The sequence below is a fragment of the Pseudochaenichthys georgianus genome, chromosome 19 (assembly GCF_902827115.2).
Source record: "Pseudochaenichthys georgianus chromosome 19, fPseGeo1.2, whole genome shotgun sequence".
NCBI lineage: Eukaryota > Metazoa > Chordata > Actinopteri > Perciformes > Channichthyidae > Pseudochaenichthys > Pseudochaenichthys georgianus.
Window position 1 is genome coordinate 26,704,155 of NC_047521.1, and position 24,867 is coordinate 26,729,021.

At 42.0% G+C, this 24,867-nt stretch overlaps 1 protein-coding gene across 5 annotated transcripts; it reads left to right on the forward strand.

Moving 5' to 3' along the window:
- The first annotated feature begins 1,515 nt into the window (after positions 1-1,515).
- csnk1e (casein kinase 1, epsilon) lies at positions 1,516-24,836 on the forward strand. 5 transcript variants are annotated; one of them, XM_034108004.2, is made up of 11 exons: positions 1,516-1,802; positions 3,768-3,865; positions 7,641-7,751; positions 10,040-10,188; positions 14,229-14,457; positions 15,380-15,550; positions 15,957-16,105; positions 16,663-16,888; positions 18,585-18,730; positions 20,894-20,955; positions 22,662-24,836. In XM_034108004.2, exons 2-10 carry the CDS (start codon positions 3,790-3,792, stop codon positions 20,924-20,926), a joined length of 1,290 nt encoding a protein of 429 aa, XP_033963895.1. In that variant the 5' UTR covers positions 1,516-1,802; positions 3,768-3,789; the 3' UTR covers positions 20,927-20,955; positions 22,662-24,836. The 5 variants fall into 5 exon arrangements, with proteins under 5 accessions (XP_033963895.1, XP_033963896.1, XP_033963897.1 ...); XM_034108005.2 differs by having other exon boundaries at positions 22,665-24,836; XM_034108006.2 differs by having other exon boundaries at positions 20,894-20,944.
- Positions 24,837-24,867: the final 31 nt, after the last annotated feature.

Sequence of the window (24,867 nt, forward strand, 5' to 3'; positions counted from 1 at the left end):
TAGTGCAAGCTAAGCTAACAAAGGCTCCACGTTTAGCTCCAGACTAAGTACTTGGGGAGAAGGGGGTACATTGAACCACCCCCTGTAACCAGGCAACGCCTTATAGTTGTAATCAAGTGACCAGAAATTATGCAAGCTCCACCCATTTCTCACTGCCTGTGAAAGAGAGATACTCATTGTGGTCTGATAAGTAAACATTTTTACAAAAAAACGTTTTTTGCTTGTCAAAGTACATTTCCTAGATGTCAGCTATATCGGCTGTCATGTCAAAAAAAAAGTATCTAGGTTTAAACACATATTGTATATGTTGGCAGCGTATTAAACCATGTGAATCATTAAGCTAACTAGACTGAATTTTAATGCTAGGCTATTTTTTCTAAAATGGTGGCTATGGGGTTAAGTGAACCACGGGCCTTGGGGTAAATTGAGCCAGTTTTTCAATGGAGAAATTAATGAAAGCAGGCCAAGTTGATAATAAGACCTCATTGTAGGCTACATTTAAAGTTGAATTTACCCTGTGTTTGATTGGTAAGATGTATGAAGTTGTATCACCATTTATATGATTACTTTTCCTTTTAACATGTTAAAAAAAAATCAATCAATTCAATCGAAATGTATATTAAAGATATTTGAAAAACTAAGCTTGTATTTGGTTTGTTATTTATTGTTTATAGTTGCCTTTAAGATTTGTTGTGGTATGCCCAGGTTTGAACAGTGGTTCCATTTTTTAAGAAGTAATATTTTCACTGCCCTTGATCAAATATGAATTATGATCATTGCCATTGATAGGAGACATCCTGAATTATAGGTGTGTGTTTTCATTTTTACTGTCATTTGTCCTTGCTTAGAGGACAGCATAACTAAAAAATGGCTCAACTTACCCCACTCTCCCCTACATGTTATACTGAAGTAAAAATAGTAATACAAAAATGTAAAAATACACAATAATAATAATTAAACGACTTTGGGATAATACATATTATGTATTAAATAATGTATAATTATTGGTGCATTCATGCTACTTTAATTTAGCAGCTAGTTAAAGAAGGAGTTTATTCATTTAATTTGTACTAAATACTGCCTGGTAGCTTATTAATTCATCAGCAAAAACGTGTTATCTTAACCTACAGCACAACAAAGTATGTATTTGTTTGTTATATTTTGCATTATTAATCTAAATCTTGATGCAGTGTAAGCCTAATGGTGTCCTATAAATAAATAATATTTACCACTAAAGGAGTTTCAGCAATTAGTGTTACACAGAGCAATGCTATATTTGTTCCCTATTTTATATTTTAAGAATTAACGTCATTAAAAGTCAGGCATTAGTTAAAATGCATGTAGCATCTCAAATTGAAGTGATGCGCTTCATTCATGCCTGCAGTAGCGACGCTGTGCCTTTAAGAACATCCGGGTATTTCCTCCAGTCTGTGCATGACATCATTGATATTGTCAATGGTGTAAATGAGAGAGAGAGGGTGGGGGTGTGTGAGGAGAGAGAGAAAGAGAGAGAGGGAGAAAGATATAGAGAGAGAGAAAGAGAGAGAGCGAGAGAGAGAGAGAGCGAGAGCGAGAGCACAGCAGCTTTTGGCGTTTTTCCTCCCCAAAAAACACTCACATATCCTCACAGCGAATCTTCCAGGGGCTTCTGTCCGCTGTATCTTTTTTTGCAAGGGGTTCGTTTTTTTCCGGAAGTGTTCGGGTTCGGGTTTCCGAGGTTATGAGCCGTCCGAAGCCGCTTTGGAGCGTCGCTGTCCGGGGTCCTGAGTGAGAGACAGCCACAGCAAACCTGCCATAACCCGGTGAGGAGGAGGTTGAGGAGGTGGGGTGGGGGTCCATGTTGGCTCGTCAAGGTGTCTCGAGGCGTGTGTGTGTGTATGTGTGTGTTTGTGTGTGTGTGTTAGTCAAATGGGTGTGTGTTTGTTAAGGGGTCCTATACCTATGCATTGAGGGTGCGGTTTTAGGAATTATCCCCACATTTGATGGTCATTCCGGGATGTGTTTTCCTCCAATTCTCCTGTGCTACCTGGAGAAAATGAAAATACACGACTCTGAAAACATCACGCCTGTTTTTTTGCAGCGTTTTGCAGCATTCTCAGTGTTGTAGCACAGCAGCTGAGGAGAGGTGAGGTATGGGTTTGGTGTGTGGCAGCAGCCAGGTAGCAGGAGTGCAAGTGAAATGATATATCGCACAGTTATTTACAGATGAATCAGTCATGTCCTCACGTGTAGTCCCTGTTCGCTAACGTGCAGCACTCCCCCCTGCACAGTGCAAGGTGATGGGGTGTAGGTCTACGATGCAGCCGAAAAGAACTTAGTCAGCATTTAGTGCAATGTCAAACTGGCTTGTAAATGTCGTTAACAACAAACCCCTCAGTTATGTCCTCACGTTTTAATCCCTGCTGCATGGCTCTTCAGACACACACAGAAAACATGACTCATGCTAAATCCGTCAGGGGACTCCAGTTCAAACAAAATTATACACAGAACCAGACTGCCTTGAAGTGCTTTGGGAAGAGTGTGTGAGAGGCTGATCCCCCCCCCCCCCCATTTCCTACAGAATCAGGCTACACAACTTCACACTTTAGCTAGTCCCTTTTCCCCTGTGCACTTTCTAAACACGTACGTGGCCTACATTGTTGTTCTCTACCATAATGTATTATTTATTCCTCTGAAGTCGGATGTTTTTAACTTAACAAAACCTGGCCAACAGAAGCAGGGTGGTCCTGGGTATTACTGCTACTATCGCTATGGGAGGCGTGTGGTGCGGTGGGTTGTGCGTTGGGGTTGGGATCAGGGGGCACAGGTTCAAACCCCACTGCAGTCAGCATGTCGTTGTGTCCCTGAAGACACTTGCCCACAGTATTGAGTATGTAAGTCGCTTTGGATAAAAGCGTCTAACAAGTGACATGGAATGTAATATTGAAATAAGACAGTATTACACCTGTGTTGAGATTACATGGGCATCCAGTAACTTGATTTGATTAGACATTTTAATAATCTTTTGAATCCTAATATCTCTCTGATATGCTCGTGAGCTGCGATTCATTTCGACCCCTCAAGTCCCTGATTTTAACACTTGTTTTATGTCATTATTTGATTTGTCTCTTATCAAATCTTACTGTTTGGCTAAATTCCTACTCCTCATCAGTTTGAACTATCATTTTAGCTATCCTAACAATCTTTCATGTGTCTTTTTTGTGTGACTACTTTACTAAATCCACTTGGTGTTTCTGGCTTCAACTTTTGTCGTTGCTCACTCGTTGTGCGTCATATGTTTTTCTAGCGTGATTTAAACATGTTTTTCTCCCACATTGCATAAACTCACATGAAGTCACTCAGTAGCTGAAAGTAAGCAACTTTTTCCTCCACATTTCCAGAGATGTAACTTTTCTCCACGTCTCTGCTGAGCTTCAGTGATTTGCACTTTTTCATTTGCATCTCTGCCGCTTCCCAAAAGCTTCCCGTTTCACTTTCTTCCATGAAGCTGCCGCCCCAGGGCTTCGGGTTTAAAGTCTGCAGCTTTGCACCACTGTTCTTTTGCTCTATTGATCACCTCTGATTGATGACAGCTTTGCGTGTGTGTGTGTGTGTGTGTGTGTGTGTGTGTGTGTGTGTGTGTGTGTGTGTGTGTGTGTGTGTGTGCGCGTGCGCGTTTACGTGTGTGTGTGTGTGTGTGTGTGTGTGTGTGTGTGTGTGTGTGTGTGTGTGTGTGTGTGTGTGTGTGTGTGTGTGTGTGTGTGTGTGTGTGTGTGTGTGTGTGTCAGTGAGTTGAAAAGCTCGGCAGCCATGGAGCTGAGGGTGGGGAACAAGTACCGCCTCGGGAGGAAGATCGGGAGCGGATCCTTCGGAGATATTTACCTCGGTGAGAGTTTACACTGCTTCTGTTAACCTGAATAAGACTAAGGTTTATTAGCAAGTAAAATACACATGTTTAGATGTACAAGGATATTTCTTTGATGCATGCACTTGTTATATTCCATGGAATGCTCTGAACATCCCGATAGCAATGAATATATTAAATGCTTTGACAAAAAATACATACAAAAATTCATCTGTGGAAGCCGTATACTGTAAAAAGCACGACCAATCATCTGAGCCGGCACGGCTAAAATAACTGGATGGCCTACCTGCCTGTCAGCCTTCCATCTGTGCACAAACTTATCTCGTGCGCTCATTGTATGGGCTCAGAACAGTCTCATAATACACACATGCACAAAGAAGGATTCACACTTGTATTTCCGGCTCCACACTTGTATTTCAATGCACACACATGTGTTCCGTTTCATATACATGTAAATAAAATACAGATTTTTTTTTACATATGTATTTTTGATCCTCACATATTTGTTTTCCGTTTCCAATTCTAAGCCAATCACATGAGCGCGCCCCCACGAGGGTATATTTATTGCTTTCATGACGTAACACTTCATGTACGCATTTTGCGTTGTCCGGAGCTGACAGGTCCATGGAGCGCTAATCTCAGGACACCTCCACTCTCAGTACAGCGCCACTTTCCGAACAGGAAATGCATGCCTCCCTTTTCACTGACAAAATTCAGAAAATCAGACAAGCAGTCAGTGCCTCTGCATCAGGAACAGCAAATGTGTTGTCTCTGTGTCCACTTAACATCAATTCAGACATCATGACACAATTCCATCAAATTAATGATAAAATCCTGGAGGACATTATTCAACTTCTGAAATCCTCCTCCTGCTGCCTTGATATTATTCCAACAGGATTTTTCAAAGATGTTTTGCCTTGCATGGCCTCAGAACTACTTCATATAGTAAACAAATCTCTATTGTTCCACAGGCCCTGAAAACTGCAGTCATTAAACCGCTCTTAAAAAAGAATAATCTAGATGCTTCAGTAATGAACAATTACAGGCCCATATCAAACCTTCCATTTCTAGGTAAAATCATTGAAAAAGTTGTTTTTCAACAGTTGAGTAATTTCTTGCATTTAAATAACTGTTTGGATGTGTTCCAGTCAGGCTTTCGTCCAAACCACAGCACTGAGACTGCTCTTGTAAAGGTCTTTAATGACATCCACTTAAACACAGACAGTGGCAGAACTTCAGTGTTAGTATTATTAGATCTCAGTGCTGCGTTTGACACTGTTGACCACAGCATATTACTAGACCGACTGGAAAACTGGGTGGGACTTTCGGAAACAGTTCTAAATTGGTTTGAATCCTACTTAAAGGATAGAAACAACTTTGTTTCTATCGGTACATACACATCTGAGTTGACAAATATGACATGTGGGGTTCCTCAAGGCTCCATCTTGGGGCCTCTTCTCTTTAACGTCTACATGCTACCACTGGCTCAGATAATGAAGAACAACAAAATAAGTTACCATAGCTATGCAGATGACACACAAATGTACGTAACAATTTCACCAGGAGACTATGCTCCAATTCAAACACTGAGTAAGTGCATTGAACAAATCAATGACTGGATGTGTCAGAACTTTCTCCAATTAAACAAAGATAAAACTGAGGTAATGGTTTTTGGAGCCAAGGCAGAACGTATAAAAGTTAGCGCTGAGCTTCTGTCTGCAATGTTCAAACCAACAGATAAAGCCAGACATCTAGGTGTAGTCATGGACTCTGACCTGAGTTTCAACAGTCACATTAAAACAGTTACTAAATCAGCCTGCTATCACCTAAAGAACATATCTAGGATTAAAAGACTAATGTCACAGCAGGATTTTGAAAAACTTGTCCATGCCTTTATCTTCAGTAGACTGGACTACTGCAATGGTGTCTTCACAGGTCTCACTAAAAAATCTATTAGGAAGCTGCAGCTGATTCAGAACGCCGCTGCTCGAGTCCTCACTGACACTAAGAAAGTGGACCACATCACTCCTGTTCTGAAGTCTTCACACTGGCTTCCTGTGTGTCAAAGAATAGATTTCAAAATATTGCTGCTGGTTTATAAAGCACTGAATGGTTTAGGCCCAGAATACATTTCTGACCTCCTGCTAAACTATGAACCATACAGATCTCTCAGGTCTTCAGGGACTGGTCAGCTTTCTGTCCCCAGAGTCAGAACTAAACATGGAGAAGCAGCGTTCAGTTATTATGCTCCAAACATCTGGAACAAACTCCCAGAAACCTGCAGGTCCGCTGCAACTCTGACTACTTTCAAATCCAGCAAGAAGACTTTTCTTTTTGTCGCTGCTTTTAATTGAACTATTCATATCTTAGACTGCACTGTAACTTTTATCCATGTATTTTTTCTTTTTATGTTTATTTTATTAGCTTTTATTTTTAATGACTGATTTTAAATGCCATTTTCTTAATATCTTTCGTTTTTTGTAAAGCACTTTGAATTGCCTTGTGTTGAAAAGTGCTATATAAATAAACTTGCCTTGCAAATACAAGCCTTTATATTATTAAGGTACAGCGCCACTTTCAGAACCATTGACGAATGCTTGTGTACACAAAGACGGCAGGCAAACCCGTTTTAAATGTGTGTTTCCTGTGTGGCGAATACAGCTGCTTTATTTATGTCTGTATGAAGTTGTTGTGAGTGTGGAGGGAGCAGCTACAGGTTAGCTTAGCCTAATCGATCGGTGCACTACGAAGCCAGTGCTCGACAGTGAACTGTCAAGGGGGGGGGGCCCCGCCGGTCATTATCGGCCGATATTCACTCTGAATAGTTTGATCGGTGCTCTCTATAAAGGCCGATCAGGAGAGCTGGATCTGATCGATATGGACATAAACGCGAGTGAAGTATAACCGGACGCGAGAGAGAGATCAGATCAGCTGCTGAGTCTGACGGAGACTTGCAGCTCTGCATAATCACCTGAAGCTCCGCCCTCTGTTTAGCGAGCTGACTGGACAGCGCAAAATGCGTATATGAAGTGTCATGAACGCAAGAAATCATACCCTCGTGGGAGCGCGCTCATGTGATTGGCTTAGAATTGAGGAGACATCTGATTGGCTATAGATAGAAAAAATTACAAGTACGAAACGGCTGACCATCAAGGGAGTCTCAAAAAACCCACACACGAAAGCACAGCGATCCGTGCACAGGAAGCGGTGTGTGTTTGCAGGTGCAGGGGATTTAAACGGAAAACAAAAATGTGAGGATCAAAAATACATATGTAAAACCTTTTTCTGTATTTGGATTTTATTTACATGTATATGAAACGGAACACGTGTATGTGTGCATTGAAAAACACAAGTGTGAATCCTTCTGTGTGCATGTGTGTATTATGAGACTGTTCTGAGCCCATATCATTGGTCATGTGCGCGTTCGTGTGTGTTGGAGGAGGGGTTCTGTAAGGAAGTCTGAAGGAAGGGGCATATTTTTTTCGGTTGTGTATTTTCAAATTCTAGCACACTGAAGCTGGTTTCTCCAAAATTACCCACCCCACCTTTAATACAGATATATATATTTTTTTACAATTATTTCTTTAATTGTTTTTGTATTGTATTGTATATTTACATTTACTTATTTACCTATTTATTTATCGATTTATTTATACATTAATTAATTAATTAATCTATTTATCTATTCATCTGTTTATCTATTAATCTATTTTTTACATGTATTTCCTTCTAAAAAGGAGAACCGAAACCCAATTCTCCCTCGGATATTTAAAAGTATTGTGATTCCTCCCTCCAGGCTCTAACATCGCTACCGGAGAGGAAGTGGCCATAAAACTGGAATGTGTGAAAACCAAACACCCACAGCTCCACATCGAGAGCAAGTTCTACAAGATGATGCAGGGCGGAGGTAAGAAGTGTGGCAGGTTTCTGAAAGCTTTACTCCGGGGCGCCGAGAGGCAGCGGAGAGTTTAAGAGGTTATTTAGAGCCACTGAGGGGAATAATGATTGCAGTTCTTCAGGAGGGAATTCAGCGTGTCATTTAAGAGCCTTAGAGGTGCATTCGGGGTCATTCGGGACACTGAACGTGGTCTATATTTAAAGAGCATTTAAAGGTCACCTATCATGCTATTTTTAGGCATATATTATGGATCCCAGATATATACAAATATATAAAAACATGTCTATGATGTGTTTTTCTCAAAATACAAACAGATCATGAATTTTAGAAATCCCTCAAACCCCTCTTTTGCAGCCCTGTTAGAGAAAGGCGGATTTTGAGTCCTTGGCTTTAAAAAAAAAAAGAGGAGGCAGAGCTAATGCCTGATCAGAATTCTACCGGAGATAAAGTTAAATTCTGCTGTGATGAAATGCCATCCTGTTCTAAACCACATCAAGGATTATTTCTGAAACAGTTTGGAGCTTAAAGGCTTTCTCTCTTGCCGGTTATACCACAAGGTTCTTCTTCTTCACACACATGCTCTCCAGTACAGGTTAGCTCTGAGTGTTAGCGATGCTAATATAAACACCGACCATATTACGTCCAAAACAGTCAGGCATCCAATCCAACTTTATTAATATAGCACTTTAAAACCTCCAGACCAAAGTGCTGTACAGAGAGATACATACAATATAAAATCACACAGCTCAGCTCACAAAACATTAAATAAATAAATAAGGCATTGTTTCTGATAGCAACTTGCTGTGGGTCCACATCTCCGATATTACGTCATATCGGACGCAAATCTGGATCAGCCCCGTTTTTAGAGATTTGGGTACGGAGGAAAAGAGAGAGGGTTTTATTTTCTGACGCTGCGTGAGTTTCCCGACTCACGGATATATGTTTATAAAAGACATCAGAAAGTGCATTTTGCATGATAGGTCCCCTTTAAGTCATTTAAGGATTGTTGAGAGACCTTCATGGTGGTGTCGTAGCATTGAGAAGTAGTTTAGGCGCTTGAAAGGTGATGAAGCTTACATTTTGAATTAATACATCTTTGATTATCCAGGGAGGGGAGAATTCACTTGTTACGTCCAAAACATGGTGAGAAAGGAAGATGAAGAACTTTTTAAATGAAAAAGGAATTAGATATATTAAGTTAAAAAGCTATATTATATTTCTTCTTAAGAAATATAGACAGTGCAATAATGGCCTGTTAATAATAAGTATTTAGGTATAAGTGACAAATATAATAATCATTACGTTAATTGAAAGTAATTAATGTGAAAGTATTACAAAATGTCTGTAAATCTTTTAACATAAAATTGTAGTACTATATCATTTTATAATATTTGTATTATTATATTAACTGCATTTTTGGTTTAATTTAACACGGCAATTTGAGTTGCATTATCATATCAACAGAACTCATAAAAACAACAAATGTTGTCACATAAAATATTAATTTAAGCCAAGAAATTCATAATGCAACCATACATTAAATTAAGAGGAGATAATAGGTACTTTTTAGTTTCTCAACCCTGTGTTTCCTAATTCTCTGATCCCCCCCCCCCCCCCCCTAAACACCTGCACTTTTGAAAGAGCATCCATAACATTCATCTGTGTGTAACTCATATATATTGTTGGGGAATCGTTTGCCCTGCATGTCCTCCGTCGCCGCAGCTGACCAGCCTTGAGCAGCCGTTATCTCCCGTAAGGAGGGGCTGCCCGAGCAAGTTGTTGATGTTACCAGTTTGTGACCGGGCAGCTCTCGGTCAGAGGTAGTTATTGTTGTGGGACACCTGGAACACATCCTCCTCGGGGTGGAGATAAGCCATAAGCGACAACAAAGTTGATTCAGTGTCCTCAGCTGTTTAGTCTATCTGTTGAAGCATGTTGATTATTCCCTGAGAACTAGCTGAACACATGAGTCTGGGGTATAGAGTTCCCTCAACTCGCGGCCCGTGGCATGTCGTGTGAATTCTCCGGCCGAAGCTCCAAATGAACCGTCAGTGTTTGCCATCAAAGCCCCAGCTCTCCTCGTGTCTCTCCGAGTCCTGACTCCCATTGCGTCAGAAGTTTCCCCCACATATATCAATATTCCAATGACTTGTATATAGACTATTCTGCACTATTTTTTATTCTATTTTATTGTTTCATTGTGTTGCTCTGTTGGAGGAGCCTGTGACCTCAGATGTTCATCGTCATAACTACACTGTATGTACGAATGAGCAATAAAAGCCTTGAACCTCCCTCAGTGGGAATCCCGTCCATAAAGTGGTGCGGAGCTGAAGGCGACTACAACGTGATGGTGATGGAGCTGCTGGGCCCCAGTCTGGAGGATCTGTTCAACTTCTGCTCCCGCAAGTTCAGCCTGAAGACCGTCCTGCTGCTGGCCGACCAGATGGTGAGACACACCGCACTGTAAAAAACAAACCTCCCATCCCAAAACATAATACGTTAATCAGGGTTTTTCCTGAGATCCATAGCCGTTTATTACCCGTCAGCCTCTCTGTAGCAGCCAATCACGTTAAGAGCTCGCTGAACAACACTGCTTTTCTTAATGGAGTCTTTGCAGAGAGGTTCCTCACGAGGGCACCTAAGGTGAAACGATACTCAAACAGTGATGGAGATAGAAGGTACACATTAAAGGTCTCCTATTACACTGTTTCTCATCAATATATTACAGGTCTCATTGCAGCATTACCCATAATCCCCTCTGTTTCAGCCCTGTTTCCAAAGTGCTGATTCTCTGTCTGTTACTTTAGATGAAAATAAGGAGCCCCTCCCCACGCCCCTCTGAGAGACATTTGGTTACAAAGAACTCAATGGGGCTCTAGAGGAGATTCAGGTGATAAGGGGGGGGGGGGGTTACCTTGGTTGCTGATTGGCTAATGGTTACTCAAGACAACACATCGTGATGACATCATCAAGTGGCCAAAATCTGATCAGCTCATTTTCAGACAGGTTTTTATAGAGATGGATCAAAAAGAGAGAAAATCTTTGTTCCTGAAACTTTCAGAGTCTCTTTCCACAGAGGGGACACATGTTGATGTAGAAGAGACATGAAGAAGAGGGGACACATGCTGATGTAGAAGAGACATGAAGAAGAGAGGACACATGTTGATGTAGAAGAGACATGAAGAAGAGGGGACACATGTTGATGTAGAAGAGACATGAAGAAGAGGGGACACATGTTGATGTAGAAGAGACATGGAGAAGAGGGGACACATGTTGATGTAGAAGAGACATGAAGAAGAGGGGACACATGTTGATGTAGAAGAGACATGAAGAAGAGGGGACACATGTTGATGTAGAAGAGACGTGAAGAAGAGGGGACACATGTTGATGTAGAAGAGACATGAAGAAGAGGGGACACATGTTGATGTAGAAGAGACATGAAGAAGAGGGGACACATGTTGATGTAGAGACATGAAGAAGAGGGGACACATGTTTATGTAGAGACATGAAGAAGAGGGGACACATGTTGATGTAGGAGAGACATGAAGAAGAGGGGACACGTGTTGATGTAGAAGAGACATGAAGAAGAGGGGACACGTGTTGATGTAGAAGAGACATGAAGAAGAGGGGACACATGTTGATGTAGAAGAGACATGGAGAAGAGGGGACACATGTTGATGTAGAAGAGACATGAAGAAGAGGGGACACATGTTGATGTGGAAGAGACATGGAGAAGAGGGGACACATGTTGATGTAGAAGAGACATGAAGAAGAGGGGACACATGTTGATGTAGAAGAGACATGAAGAAGAGGGGACACATGTTGATGTAGAAGAGACATGAAGAAGAGGGGACACGTGTTGATGTAGAAGAGACATGAAGAAGAGGGGACACATGTTGATGTGGAAGAGACATGATGAAGAGGGGACACATGTTGATGTAGAAGAGACATGAAGAGGACTTTGCATAATAGGTGTCTACTATTGGATACATTTTGGCCCTTGGTGTGTTAAATGGTCTGCAAAGTCTGTCCCACACACTACTACCACTGGCTAGCGCTCCAACACATTGTACGTGATAGGCTAAGGGGCGGGACCTCTCTAAGCGGTTGACCAATCACAACAGAGCCGGCCAGCTAACCAATCAGAGCAGACTGGGCTCTGGTTTCAGACAGAGGGTGAAAAGACAGGCAGTATGAGAGAAATAAAGAGCTTTTTATATACATACTGATATTCACCTGGACATCAGCAGGAGAGGACTCTTTAAAGTAGAGACACTACATACTGATATACACCTGAACATCAGCAGGAGAGGACTCTTTAAAGTAGAGACACTACATACTGATATACACCTGAACATCAGCAGGAGAGGACTCTTTAAAGTAGAGACACTACACACTGATATACACCTGAAATAAGTATAATAAAGCCCCTCTAGGTATTTTGTATTAATGCCAAAGTTATGTTTTACTCTATGACCTTGAAAGGCAGGTTAGTGTTCTTTTTATTGAGTTGTTGCGGTTTGTGAAGCACTTGGTGTTACCTTTTGTGTATGAAACGGCTATATAAATAAAGTTTGATTTGATTTAGACTTGGAGAGAGCATCCCGCTAATAGTTGCTCTATTTCAGACAGTAAATTACTTTTACTCATCTTGTCTGGTGGTAGATTTGCGATGCTGGAAGTCTTGACATCCCTGCTATAGTTATATGTGTGTGTGGTCGAAAAGTGAGAGTGAGTTTTAAAGGCCACGAGTCTCATTGCCCAGTGAAATAAAAGGTTGAGTCATTGGCTTTGATCAATAACCCTGTCGGCCTATCAGCAGATATATAGAGGGCAATTAATGTTATGAGAGAGTTAAAATGTTAGTTATTGCTCCGTTAGAGAAGAGGAGAGGAGCGATGATACAGCAGAGAGCGGTTAGGAGAAGAGGTCAAAGTTACGCAGAGAAAATGGGACGAAAAGAACAAATGTGACTGAAGAAGGACACGAGGGATTACATCCAGCACACTGACCCCTGCGACGAGGATTAGGTCTTCAGCATCACCCGTGTCCTTGATAGCGTTTGACTTTCATGGAGGAAGCTGAATGTTCGGAGATAGCGAGGGGATACGCTTTGTCTCGAGCCGGGAAACAAGCTTCAGAGGTTTGGATGGAGATATTCCACAAATGATCCACTTAGTTGCAGTCTAAAAATAACCACATATTGAAATCTGCGCCACTGCCCAGACCGAGGTTGTGTGCAAGAAAAGGTGCACGTTTAGACAGCTGAGGTCTTTTTAAATATGATTGGACTTGCATCATCAATTCAAGGTGGGGTAGGTAATTCACTTCAGATACACTTATATTCCATGGAATGCTCTTAACATCCCGAACGCAATGAATATCTTAAATGCTTTGACAATAAATACATAACAAAATGTCCTCTGTGGAAGCCGTGGCGCTGTAAAAAGCACGACCAATCATCTGAGCCGGCTAAAGTAACTGGATGGCCTACCTGCCTGTCAGCCTTCCATCTGTGCACAAACTGATCTCGTGCCCTCATTGGTCATGTGCGCGTTCGTGTGTGTTGGGGGAGGGGCTCTGTGAGGAAGTCTGAAGGAAGGGGAAGATTTTTTCCGGCTGCGTACTTTCAAATTCTAGCGCACTCGAGCTGGTTTCTCAAATGTACCTACCCTACCTTTAAGGAACATTTTGAGGTATGGAATATTCTCCATTTTTGCTCCCCTACAATTTAGACGCCAATATTGTACTTCTTACTCCACTACATTTATTTGAAAGCTTTTAGTTACTCTTTAGATTTAGATTATTAGCTTGTACAAAATATACATCAAGTGTTAAATATACATTGACATATTTGTATAGGTTATGATATCCAGCAGCAGTATATCAAGTATTTAAATTAGTTCTACATTTAATCAGCTGTGATAAAAACACATCAATAATCTAAATGGTAACCAGTGACTCAATATATATTTGATTCGGAAATAGGACATCACGCATAGCGAGTACTTTCACTATTAATGCTTAAGTATAACTTGATGCCGATACTTTTGTACTTGAACTTAAGTAAGATTTTGAATGCAGGACTTTTACTTGTAATAAAGTACTACTATTACTTGAGTAAAAAAATCTTCCACCACTGCTATTTTCAATAATATTAGCATACACTGTGGCGACAGTGGCTGCGAGGGAGTGCGGCCGTCTTTCAACCAGAAGGTTGTGGGTTCGATCCCCCCGTGCAGTCAACATGTCGATGTATCCGTGGGCAAGATACTTAACCCTGAGTTGCTCCCGATGGCCAACGGTGTGTGAATGTTAGGTCCTAGAGTACGGTACACTGCTCTGTATGAATGGGTGTGAATGGGTGAATGACATGTAGTATGTAAAGCACTTTGAGGGGTCTTAAAGATGGGATAAAGCTCTATATAAGTACAGTCCATACATAGCACTAACTCTCCTTGATCTACATCTCTCTTTTTTCTCCAGATCAGCAGGATTGAATACATCCACTCCAAGAACTTCATCCACCGAGACGTGAAGCCCGACAACTTCCTGATGGGTCTCGGTAAGAAGGGTAACCTGGTGTACATCATCGACTTCGGCCTCGCCAAGAAGTACCGCGACGCCCGAACGCACCAGCACATCCCGTACCGCGAGAACAAGAACCTGACCGGCACCGCCCGCTACGCCTCCATCAACACACACCTGGGCATCGGTGAGACACACAGATGTTAGCCTAGATGTGTGTGTGAAAGTGTGTCTGCTCAGCAAAATGTCAGGAGAATTCGTGCCGGGTAATTAATGACCATCTGTGACTAATGATAAGACTCACGTTCAGTTTTAGAACAAACACAGAAATAACTATGGGAATATAAAGACAGAAAAGACTTTCCTTTGTTTGAAAGGTAATGCAAATAACTAAATACAATCTAGCAAACTTTAGATATATAAGGAACTGTTTGACAACACCTGTAGCGAAACTCTATATGACTGCCATGATCATTCCTCACCTAACATACTGTATGGCCAGCTGGACCCAGGACCCTATCTCAAGGCTATGTTAGTATACGTGATGTGTTCTAAATAGAGAAAGTATTTGCAAATTAAAAAGTACTACCAGTACTACCAGTACTACCAGTTGGTAAAAGTACCAATCTGAAAACTTAAAGAAAAATGGGTCATTTAATTTTGATGCATTTCACCGGCACTTTCATTCCTTTTTATTTGCATTTTAAGAGTTATGTAGATACAGGAAATAAATAACAAAATGACATAAAGTTCAGACTAAAATACATTAAATAACTCAATAAAAACCCTCAAAATATAATAACAATGATAAATAAATAAATAAAATACAAGTACTACACCCCTCAATTGCAAATCTTAACTACTGACTGAACAAAACCGCTTTCTAAGCCACAACATATCATTTTATGAAATTCCTTCCATTGACCTCCATTCAAGTCAATTTGAGAAAAAAGCTTAACTGAAAACGCGTCGACTGGACTCTGAACTTCTTTCTTAAACATTCCTCTTCCTCCTTCCTCGTTCTTTATCTTTCCTTCTTCTTCTTTCCTCAACCATATGTTTGTATTTCACGCTCTCCTCTCCTCCGTGTGATCTCCTGTCCTCCACAGAGCAGTCGAGGCGAGACGACCTGGAGTCTCTGGGCTACGTCCTGATGTACTTCAACCTGGGCTCTCTGCCCTGGCAGGGCCTCAAGGCCGCCACCAAGAGGCAGAAGTACGAACGCATCAGTGAGAAGAAGATGTCCACCCCCATCGAGGTGCTCTGCAAGGGATACCCCTGTGAGTAGAGATGGAAACAATGAAACGATAGAACGGCCACTTTAAAACACCAGAGCTGCACAATCTGTCGAATATAAATTGCAATCATGATTTTCTCAACCCACTATTAATTGAACAAGATGGACTGCGATATTGAGATTTAAAATGCAACTAACACACATATTTGACAGGTCAGTGGCAGATATGGACATGTGAGACACACACACACACACACACACACACACAAAGAAGCAACAGCTATCCATGTCCTATATGACACGTGACTCTGAGAAATACATTGTTTGTACTCAGTTGTTACATACTTGACTTCTCAGCCATCTTCTTCTGACTCCACTTTCAGTCAGATCCCTTGTAACTGCACACACACTCTGTAAATAAAGTTAACTACGATTCTGACTTCCTCCAGCTGAGTTCTCCACCTACCTGAACATGTGTCGCTCGTTGCGGTTCGACGACAAGCCGGACTACTCGTACCTGCGGCAGCTCTTCAGAAACCTCTTCCACCGACAGGGCTTCTCCTACGACTACGTCTTCGACTGGAACATGCTGAAGTTTGTGAGTCAAACAGATGGTGTTTACCGTTAGCAGACATTTCTTTTTGCCCCATGCTTTCACAGATTAGATTGGGGCTTCAAAAAACGTTTTCCTTTTGGATTTGTCAAAGTCAACTTTATTGTCAATCTTTCAGTTTGTGTGTGCAGACAGAGAGATCGAAATACAGTTTCCCACAATCCCGAATATAAAAATACAAATATATATAAAAATATGCATATACTACACACACAATCAAAAGACACATTATACACATGCCCACATTAAGACCTAAATAAAGGCACACAAATCAATAAAATAACAGTCACTTCAATATGTACATTAGTGCAAGACTGTCCATAGCAGCGTATTTGGTCCATTTTGTCTTTATTTATTAATTTATTTTTGAATAGTTTAATTTGTTTAACAGGATGAGTGAGGGTAGAATTACATTACATTCTGGATTTCATGACACCAGGAATTTAATTGGCAGCGACATTTGACTTAAATGAGATTAACACTGACCAAACCAAAGCGTATTTGGTCCATTTTGTCGTCTGAACGGTTCCTCTGTGTTTCAGGGAGCCAGCAGGACGAAGGAGGAAGGAGCGAGGGAGAGGAGGGAGGGGAAAGAGGGGAACGAGGGGAAAGCGGGGAAAGAGGGTGAGGAGCGAGCGGGAGGAGGTCAGAGAGCAGCTGGAGGTCGAGCTCTGCCCCCTGGACCCAGCCCGGCAGCCGCCAACAGAGTCAGGAACGAGGCGGACGCTGCGCCCTCCACCCCGGCCCCGCGGGGGGTCCAGCCGGCAGGTCAGGAGGGGGGTTGTTAGTGGTGTTACGTTGCGGAATGATCCGATTCCTTTGAACGGCGCTTTGGTACGAACGAAGGGAACCGAGTGGCACTTGGTGAGAGCCGTGGTTCCGTGGTTCAGGTGGACGACGACGACGACGACGTGTTTTTAGAGTGGAAACGCGGCAGCATTTGGATGCACTTCGACAAAAACATAGGCAATGATAAAGCGGAGTGCAACATTTGAAAGCCAAAATATCATTTAAAGCAGGGTCAACAAATAATCTCCACCTCCACTTTAAAAAAAAAAAAAACGTCTCTTTTGAACGGCTCTCGGAAAGGAACGGAGCCATAAGATCCGGCTGCCTTCAAAGAGCCGTACATCCCATCACGACAAGACCATAGTCTGTTAAAGGAAAGAAAAACCCGTACGTGTGTACCAAAATAACAGCTCTAAAGTCTCTTGTGTGTTTTGGTTTCTCTTTTTGAAAAGAAACTAATGCTGCATCACGGTCAAGGTCAACTTTATGGTCATTTTCTCTGTGTGACACAAACAGGGAGATGGAAATCCCGTTTCTCACCATCCCGCTGTTATGAAGAGTTATTTCCTCTCACGCAGGTGCAGGAATGACGTGATGTTGGCTTTTAGTTTGTACTCTTTGCAGAGTGCTCAAGTGCGACTTCTGGCCCAGGTGCAGGAACATGAGGCAGCAGCATTACATCTAGATTCTTCAATGTTGTGTGTGTCTGAGCTTTTTAAGGTCACCTATTATGCAAAGTCCTCTTCTCCATGTCTCCTCTACATCAACATGTGTCCCCTCTTCTTCATGTCTCTTCTACATCAACATGTGTCCCCTCTTCTTCATGTCTCTTCTACATCAACATGTGTCCCCTCTTCTTCATGTCTCTTCTACATCAACATGTGTCCCCTCTTCTTCATGTCTCTTCTACATCAACATGTGTCCCCTCTTCTTCATGTCTCTTCTACATCAACATGTGTCCCCTCTTCTTCATGTCTCTTCTACATCAACATGTGTCCCCTCTTCTTCATGTCTCTTCTACATCAACATGTGTCCCCTCTTCTTCATGTCTCTTCTACATCAACATGTGTCCCCTCTTCTTCATGTCTCTTCTACATCAACATGTGTCCCCTCTTCTTCATGTCTCTTCTACATCAACATGTGTCCCCTCTTCTTCATGTCTCTTCTACATCAACATGTGTCCCCTCTTCTTCATGTCTCTTCTACATCAACATGTGTCCCCTCTGTGGAAAGAGACTCTGAAAGTTTCAGGAACAAAGATTCTCTCTCTTTTTGATCCATTTCTATAAAAACCTGTCTGAAAATGAGCTGATCAGATTTTGGCCACTTTATGATGTCATAACGATGTGTTGTCTTGAGTAACCATTAGCCAATCAGCAACAAGGTAACCCCCCCCCCCCCTTATCACCTGAATCTCCTCTAGAGCACCATTGAGTTCTTTGTAACCAAATGTCTCTCAGAGGGGCGTGGGGAGGGGCTCCTTGTCTTCATCTAACAGACAGAGAATCAGCACTTTGGAAACAGGGCTGAAACAGAGGGGATTATGGGTAATGCTGCAATGATCTGTTTGGTGTTTCAGCCAATCAGAGACATGTTTTGTATATATCTGAGACCTATAATATATTGATGAAAAACAGTATAATAGGGGACCTTTGAATCAAGTTTGTGTGTACAGGTAACCGCTCCCCTCAGGCGGGCAGAGCAGAGCGAGCTGAGCGAGAGAGGAAGGTGGCCATGAGGCTGCATCGTGGAGCTCCAGCCAAAGTCTCCTCCTCCGACGTCACTGCACGCCTCGAGCAGTCTCGCTTAACCGCCTCACAGGTAGGGAGAGTGGGGCTTGGCATTATAATAAATCAACAACAGAGGTAAAAAGAAAACTACAAAAAAGATGAAGACACAGAAAGACACAGCATCAAATAGATGGAGAAAAATACACAGAATTACAACAAAATATTGGCAAAACATGGCATGCAATGATCATTAATAGACACAACACGACGAAGCTAAACGACTATAAGGTCTTTGTGTCTTGCTCCTTTGTGGGAGAAGAGGTGGGGCTTTTACATACAGTGGGGCAAAAAAGTATTTAGTCAGCCACCAATTGTGCAAGTGTACTTTTCATCCTAGATATACCTCAACGATGAGAGACAGAATGAGAAAAAAAAAATCCTGAAAATCACATTGTCTGATTTTTAAAGAATTTATTTGCAAATTATGGTGGAAAATAAGTATTTGGTCAATAACAAAAGTTCATCTCAATACTTTGTTATATACCCTTTGATGGCAATGACAGAGGTCAAACGTTTCCTGTAAGTCTTCACACGGTGTTCACTGTTGCTGGTATGTTGGCCCATTCCTCCATGCAGATCTCCTCTAGAGCAGTGATGTTTTGGGGCTGTCGCTGGGCAACACGGACTTTCAACTCCCTCCAAAGATTTTCTATGGGGTTGAGATCTGGAGACTGGCTAGGCCACTCCAGGACCTTGAGATGCTTCTTACGAAGCCACTCCTTCGTTGCCCGGGCGGTGTGTTTGGGATCATTGTCATGCTGAAAGACCCAGCCACGTTTCATCTTCAATGCCCTTGCTGATGGAAGGAGGTTGTCACCCAAAATCTCACGATACATGGCCCCATTCATTCTTTCCTTTACACGGATCAGTCGTCCTGGTCCCTTTGCAGAAAGCCCCAAAGCATGATGTTCCCACCCCCATGTTTCACAGCAGGTGTTCTTTGGATGCAACTCAGCATTCTTTCTCCTCCAAACACGTCCAGTTGAGTTTTTACCAAAAAGTTCTATTTTGGTTTCATCTGACCATATGACATTCTCCCAATCCTCTTCTGGATCATCTAAATGCTCTCTAGCAGACTTCAGATGAGCCTGGACATGTACTGGCTTACGCAGGGGGACACGTCTGGCACTGCAGGGTTTGAGTCCCTGGCGGCGTAGTGTTTTACTGATGGCAGCCTTTGTTACTTTGGTCCCAGCTCTCTGCAGGTCATTGACTCGGTCCCCCGTGTGGTTCTGGGATGTCTGCTCACCGGTCTTCTGATCATTTTGACCCCACGGGGTGAGATCTTGCGTGAAGCCCCAGATCGAGGGAGATGATCAGTGGTCTTGTATGTCTTCCATTTTCTAATAATTGCTCCCACAGTTGATTTCTTCACACCAAGCTGCTTACCTATTGCAGATGCAGTCTTCCCAGCCTGGCGCAGGTCTACCATGTTGTCTCTGGCATCCTTTGACAGCTCTTTGGTCTTGGCCATAGTGGAGTTTGGAGTGTGACTGTTTGAGGTTGTGGACAGGTCTCTTTTATACTGATAACGAGTTCAAACAGGTGCCATTAATACAGTTAACGAGTGGAGGGCAGAGGAGGCTCTTAGAGAAGAAGTTACAGGTCTGTGAGAGACAGACATCTTGTTTGTTTGTAGGTGACCAAATACTTATTTTACCGAGGAATTTACCAATTAATTCATTAAAAATCCTACAATGTGATTTCCTGGATTCTTTCCCTCCATTCTGTCTCTCATAGTTGAAGTGTACCGAGGATGAAAACTACAGGCCTCTCTTATCTTTTTAAGTGGGAGAACTTGCACAATTGGTGGCTGACTAAATACTGTTTTGCCCCACTGTATCTGTGCTCCAGGGCCCATTGTTCGATAATATGCTAGCAGCACAGCTTTGTGAGAAGAAAACGCCTCTTACAGAACACATGCTGTATGTTCATATTCTGAACAAATAGCCCAAATCACTAAACCCAGGAGGTCAATAAATAACTTTTTCAAGATCTTTCAAGATTCAAGGCTTGATTGTCATATGCACAGTAGTTACAGTGTAGATATGGCAATGGAAAACGTAAGTCCCAGGCTCCTCCAACAACGCAACATGAATATATATATAGGACATAAAACGATTGGACGTGGGAGAGCTATAATATTGCACCTGTTGATCTGCTTTAAGCTTTTCATCTCTCCCTCCTCTCTCAGGTCAGTGTGCCGTTTGAACATCTGGCAAAATGAATTCTTCCTGGCCTGCAGGTCAGTGGCAGGTATGGACACGTCACACACACACACACACACACACACACACACACACACACACACACACACACACACACACACACACACACACACACACACACACACACACACACACACACACACAAACCAGCATGTTTGTCCTGAATGACACCTGACTCCCTGAGAAAGACATTGTTTACACTCAGTTGTTATTTAACTACAATGATTAATACAAAAATACCAATTGTTTCTCAGAAATCCAGATACAGGCGGAGAAAAGGATGTACAACATTTAAGACGACATTTCCCCGTGAAATGTTCTTTTTCTTTTAGACATTTTATTCCACTGTAGGCTCGTTTCTATAATGATGTCTCGGACATTATCATTTCATTTCATTTCAAACCTTTATTTATACAGATAAAATCCCATTGAGGTCATTGATCTCTTTTCCAAGGGAGACCTGCTCAAGTAGTTCCACATGAAACAAAATAAACAGAACAACAAAAGGACATCATTTACATAACTATCCACATAAGCAGGTACCAACAGCTTCCGATTGAGTAGCATCCAACCGAGCTTTAAAAACATTTAGTGGCACCAGATTGTTCAGTTTCCATTTAGTTTGCAGACTGTTCCAAGACAGAGGAGCTGCATCTAAAAGCTGTCTTCCCTGAGACAGTCCTAGCAGTTGGCACATTTAATACAACCACAGCATTCGATCTCAGGCAGTAGCCACTTACAATTCTCCGTGAGATCAGCATTATGAGACAAAAGTAACCTGTTTTGCAGCTGCAATGATTTAGTTTAAAGGTCCCATGTCGTGCTTTTCCGGTTATCACCCGTCCCCTCGTGTTATGAAGGATGTTCTGCAAGTAAACGGTCTGCAGAGTCACAAACCCTCAAAGTGCGCCCTGTAGCGAGTAAAGCTCTAACACAGAGAAGACCTGTCTGCTGCCCCAGAACGCCTCGGTGGAGATTTCTCTTTTTCCATTGTTTACTTCTTGGGTATAGTGACGTAATGTAACGGCCATTACGTTACGTCCGCGGAGCCGTTACGTTTGGACCAATCCGCGGACTTCCTCTCACACACACACACACACACACACACACACACACACACACACACACACACACACACACACACACACACACTCGGCGGGACGTTGCGAGGCTTGCTGCTGCGAGGAGCGGGACACTGTGAGGAACTCAGCCTGGACACACACACAAACTCCCAGCCAGGCTGCGGGTGTGTGTGTGTGTTTCGGGCTGGGTTTCGCTGTGTCTCGCTGTCTCGAGGGGGGGGGGGGCAGGAGCTCCAACATGCCGTTTAGGACAGAGAGTGAATACACAGACTATACAGATGCTGTGTGAGAAACCAATGTGAGTTTGGAACATTGCACAATATAAATGTATTCTAGTCGACCTCAACAATGGAATTATGATCAGTAGAAATGGCCGTGACGTGGGGCCTTTAATACAAACAAACCATCAAAGATGTGTGTCTGTCACTTAGACCCAAAAGTAAAAAGGGTCTATAAGATATTTTAAATACTAAATGTACCCTTTAAACTTTTTAGTAGGAATTAATTACATGGTAAGGAAGTCAGATCGATTTGAGAGAAGGTCTAATGCAATGTGTATCATCACATGGGATCTGTTTCCAAACCCACATGTCATCCTATAATGAAGCCCAAAAGTGAAATGATCTCCTTTGTTTTCTTGCTTGTGCTTCAGCAGCTGCAGGGTGTTAAATAGCCCTTAATTTTCGAGTGGATGAATGAAGAGATGAATGAGTTTCTGAGGACCAGAGGAGCAGCAGGAGGCGTTTCGGCCTTTGAAGAGGGAGTGGAGGCCGTCCGTGTGTCTGTCAGTGTGCCGTGTGACCAGTGGTGACCAGGAAGAGCCGGAGAAACACTGAGATGTTAAAAAAAAGCGGGACACACAAAAAAACTCTTCGCTGGATCTGATTGGTTCTGCTTTTTTCCGGGTTGTGGCCGCAGCAGGAAGTGGGTCAAACAGGCCCCGCCCTCTTCTTCACTCATCTTCACCTGCCCATCGACTCGAGGCTCAACTTGCAAAAATAATCCATCAAAGTGCACAAAACGGACTAAATTGAAGTTATTCTGTGGTTTACACCTGTGATAAAAAAAATGTAAAATCAGCTATAAAACCTGCTAATGTTTAAGAGCTCCATCCGCTGCTTATGGTGTTCTTGATTATAAACAAATATGTAAACAACTATGGAGACAAACAGTGTATTCAGGCTCAAAACAGATGGATCAGAGAGCGTGTGAGAGGCTGCTTTTCGTCAATATGTGTCGGTGTCTGTCTGTGTTACTGTCTGAAGTGTTCGTTTAGTTTGCTTTAGAAAGCCTATAGGATGGAGGAGATTAGAGGGACTGTGGAGGAATTATAACAGAAGAATAGTCCCAATAGAAAGGGAGAGCCAGGAGGATTGTACGATATGATAAAGCCTTTAGCGTGCCATGTATGAAAAGACTAGAGAAAGTTTTAACATATTCAATGGTGAACAAGTTTGTATTATTGTTTTTTAGTTCTTTTTCAGTTTTTACTACATGTATAATGTGTAGATACCTCAAAATGACTACAAAGAGACGTAAGAAAGGGCCACAAATCATCCAACACAACTACAAAAACACACAAAACGACCACAAAACGACTCCAAATAGAGGCTACACAAGGAGCAAAACGACCACAGACTAAACATAATTTGAGAAAGTTTTAAAATTAACTATCTTTTATTATAGTTTTTTATTTTAGCTTATTTTATTACACACACACACACACATACCATGCATACATCACTTCAGGGGACATTACATTGACTTACATGCATTTCCTGGAGACTTATCCTAACCTTAACCATAACCAAGTCTTCACCCTAAAATTAATGATTCCCCTCATGGGGACCCCTTATGTCCCCATAAGGGAGGCGGGTCCCCACACGTGACTGTGTAAACAGATTTAGGTCCCCACAAGGATAGTAATGCTAGGCCACACACACACAGCTACAAAAGGACACAAAACGACCACAAAACGACTCCAAACTATAGGCTGCACAAGGAGAAAAAACGACCACAGACAAAACATAATTTGAGAAAGTTATAAAATTTACTTTTTTATTATAGTTTTTTACTTTAGCTTCTTTTATTTCGTTTTATACTACATTTAAAATGTATAGATACCTCAAAAAAGACCGCGAAGTTACTCCAATGAATGGCAACTAAAGGAGAAAAACGACCACAGACAAACGATGACTTGAGAAAGTTATAAATATTGGTGGTGGACAAGTTTGTATTATTGTTTTTTACATTTACTTTTTTTGTTTTTTTTCATACTACATGTACAAAGTGTAGATACCTCCAAATGACTTCAGAGACACCACAAATACATTCATAAAAACTACAAAGAATCACAAAATGACCCCGAAGTAAAGGCTATGACAAACCAGGGATGAAACTATAACTGACAGTTCTACGATCTTGGTGGTGAACAAGTCTGTATTATTGTTTTTTACTTTGGCTTTTATTCCCCTTGGTTTTGAATACATGTAAAATGTGTACATACTTTTTGCCAGAATGAGACAGATTGTTTAAAGTTTGAGCTAGAGAGAGAAATGTTGACCTCCTGACGGCGCTGGGTAAAATGTGAAACACATACTTTAACCCTTGGAGTCCGCCAGATGTGTGTGTTTTGTTTCTCAGTGTGGCGGGCAATGACAGAGAGGTTTCTGTTCATATTTATTGACGAGTGTTTGGACCCAGGTCTGTCGGGAGGGACGGATTTCAACGATGGGATGGAGGTGACATTTCTTCTTCACCATGCTTCAACTTTATTACTATGATGTTTGTGTATATTTTCTGAATCAATTAAAGTATACACAGCTTATTCAGACGTCTTTGTTGTATATTTTGTTGTA

Excerpts from the sequence above, each read along its gene's own strand:
- csnk1e (XM_034108004.2), top strand. The coding sequence starts at position 3,790 with ATGGAGCTGAGGGTGGGGAACAAGTACCGCCTCGGGAGGAAGATCGGG. Across the intron at positions 7,752-10,039 it reads CAAGATGATGCAGGGCGGAG|TGGGAATCCCGTCCATAAAG; the intron begins GTAAGAAGTGTG and ends AACCTCCCTCAG. Across the intron at positions 15,551-15,956 it reads GCTCTGCAAGGGATACCCCT|CTGAGTTCTCCACCTACCTG; the intron begins GTGAGTAGAGAT and ends GACTTCCTCCAG.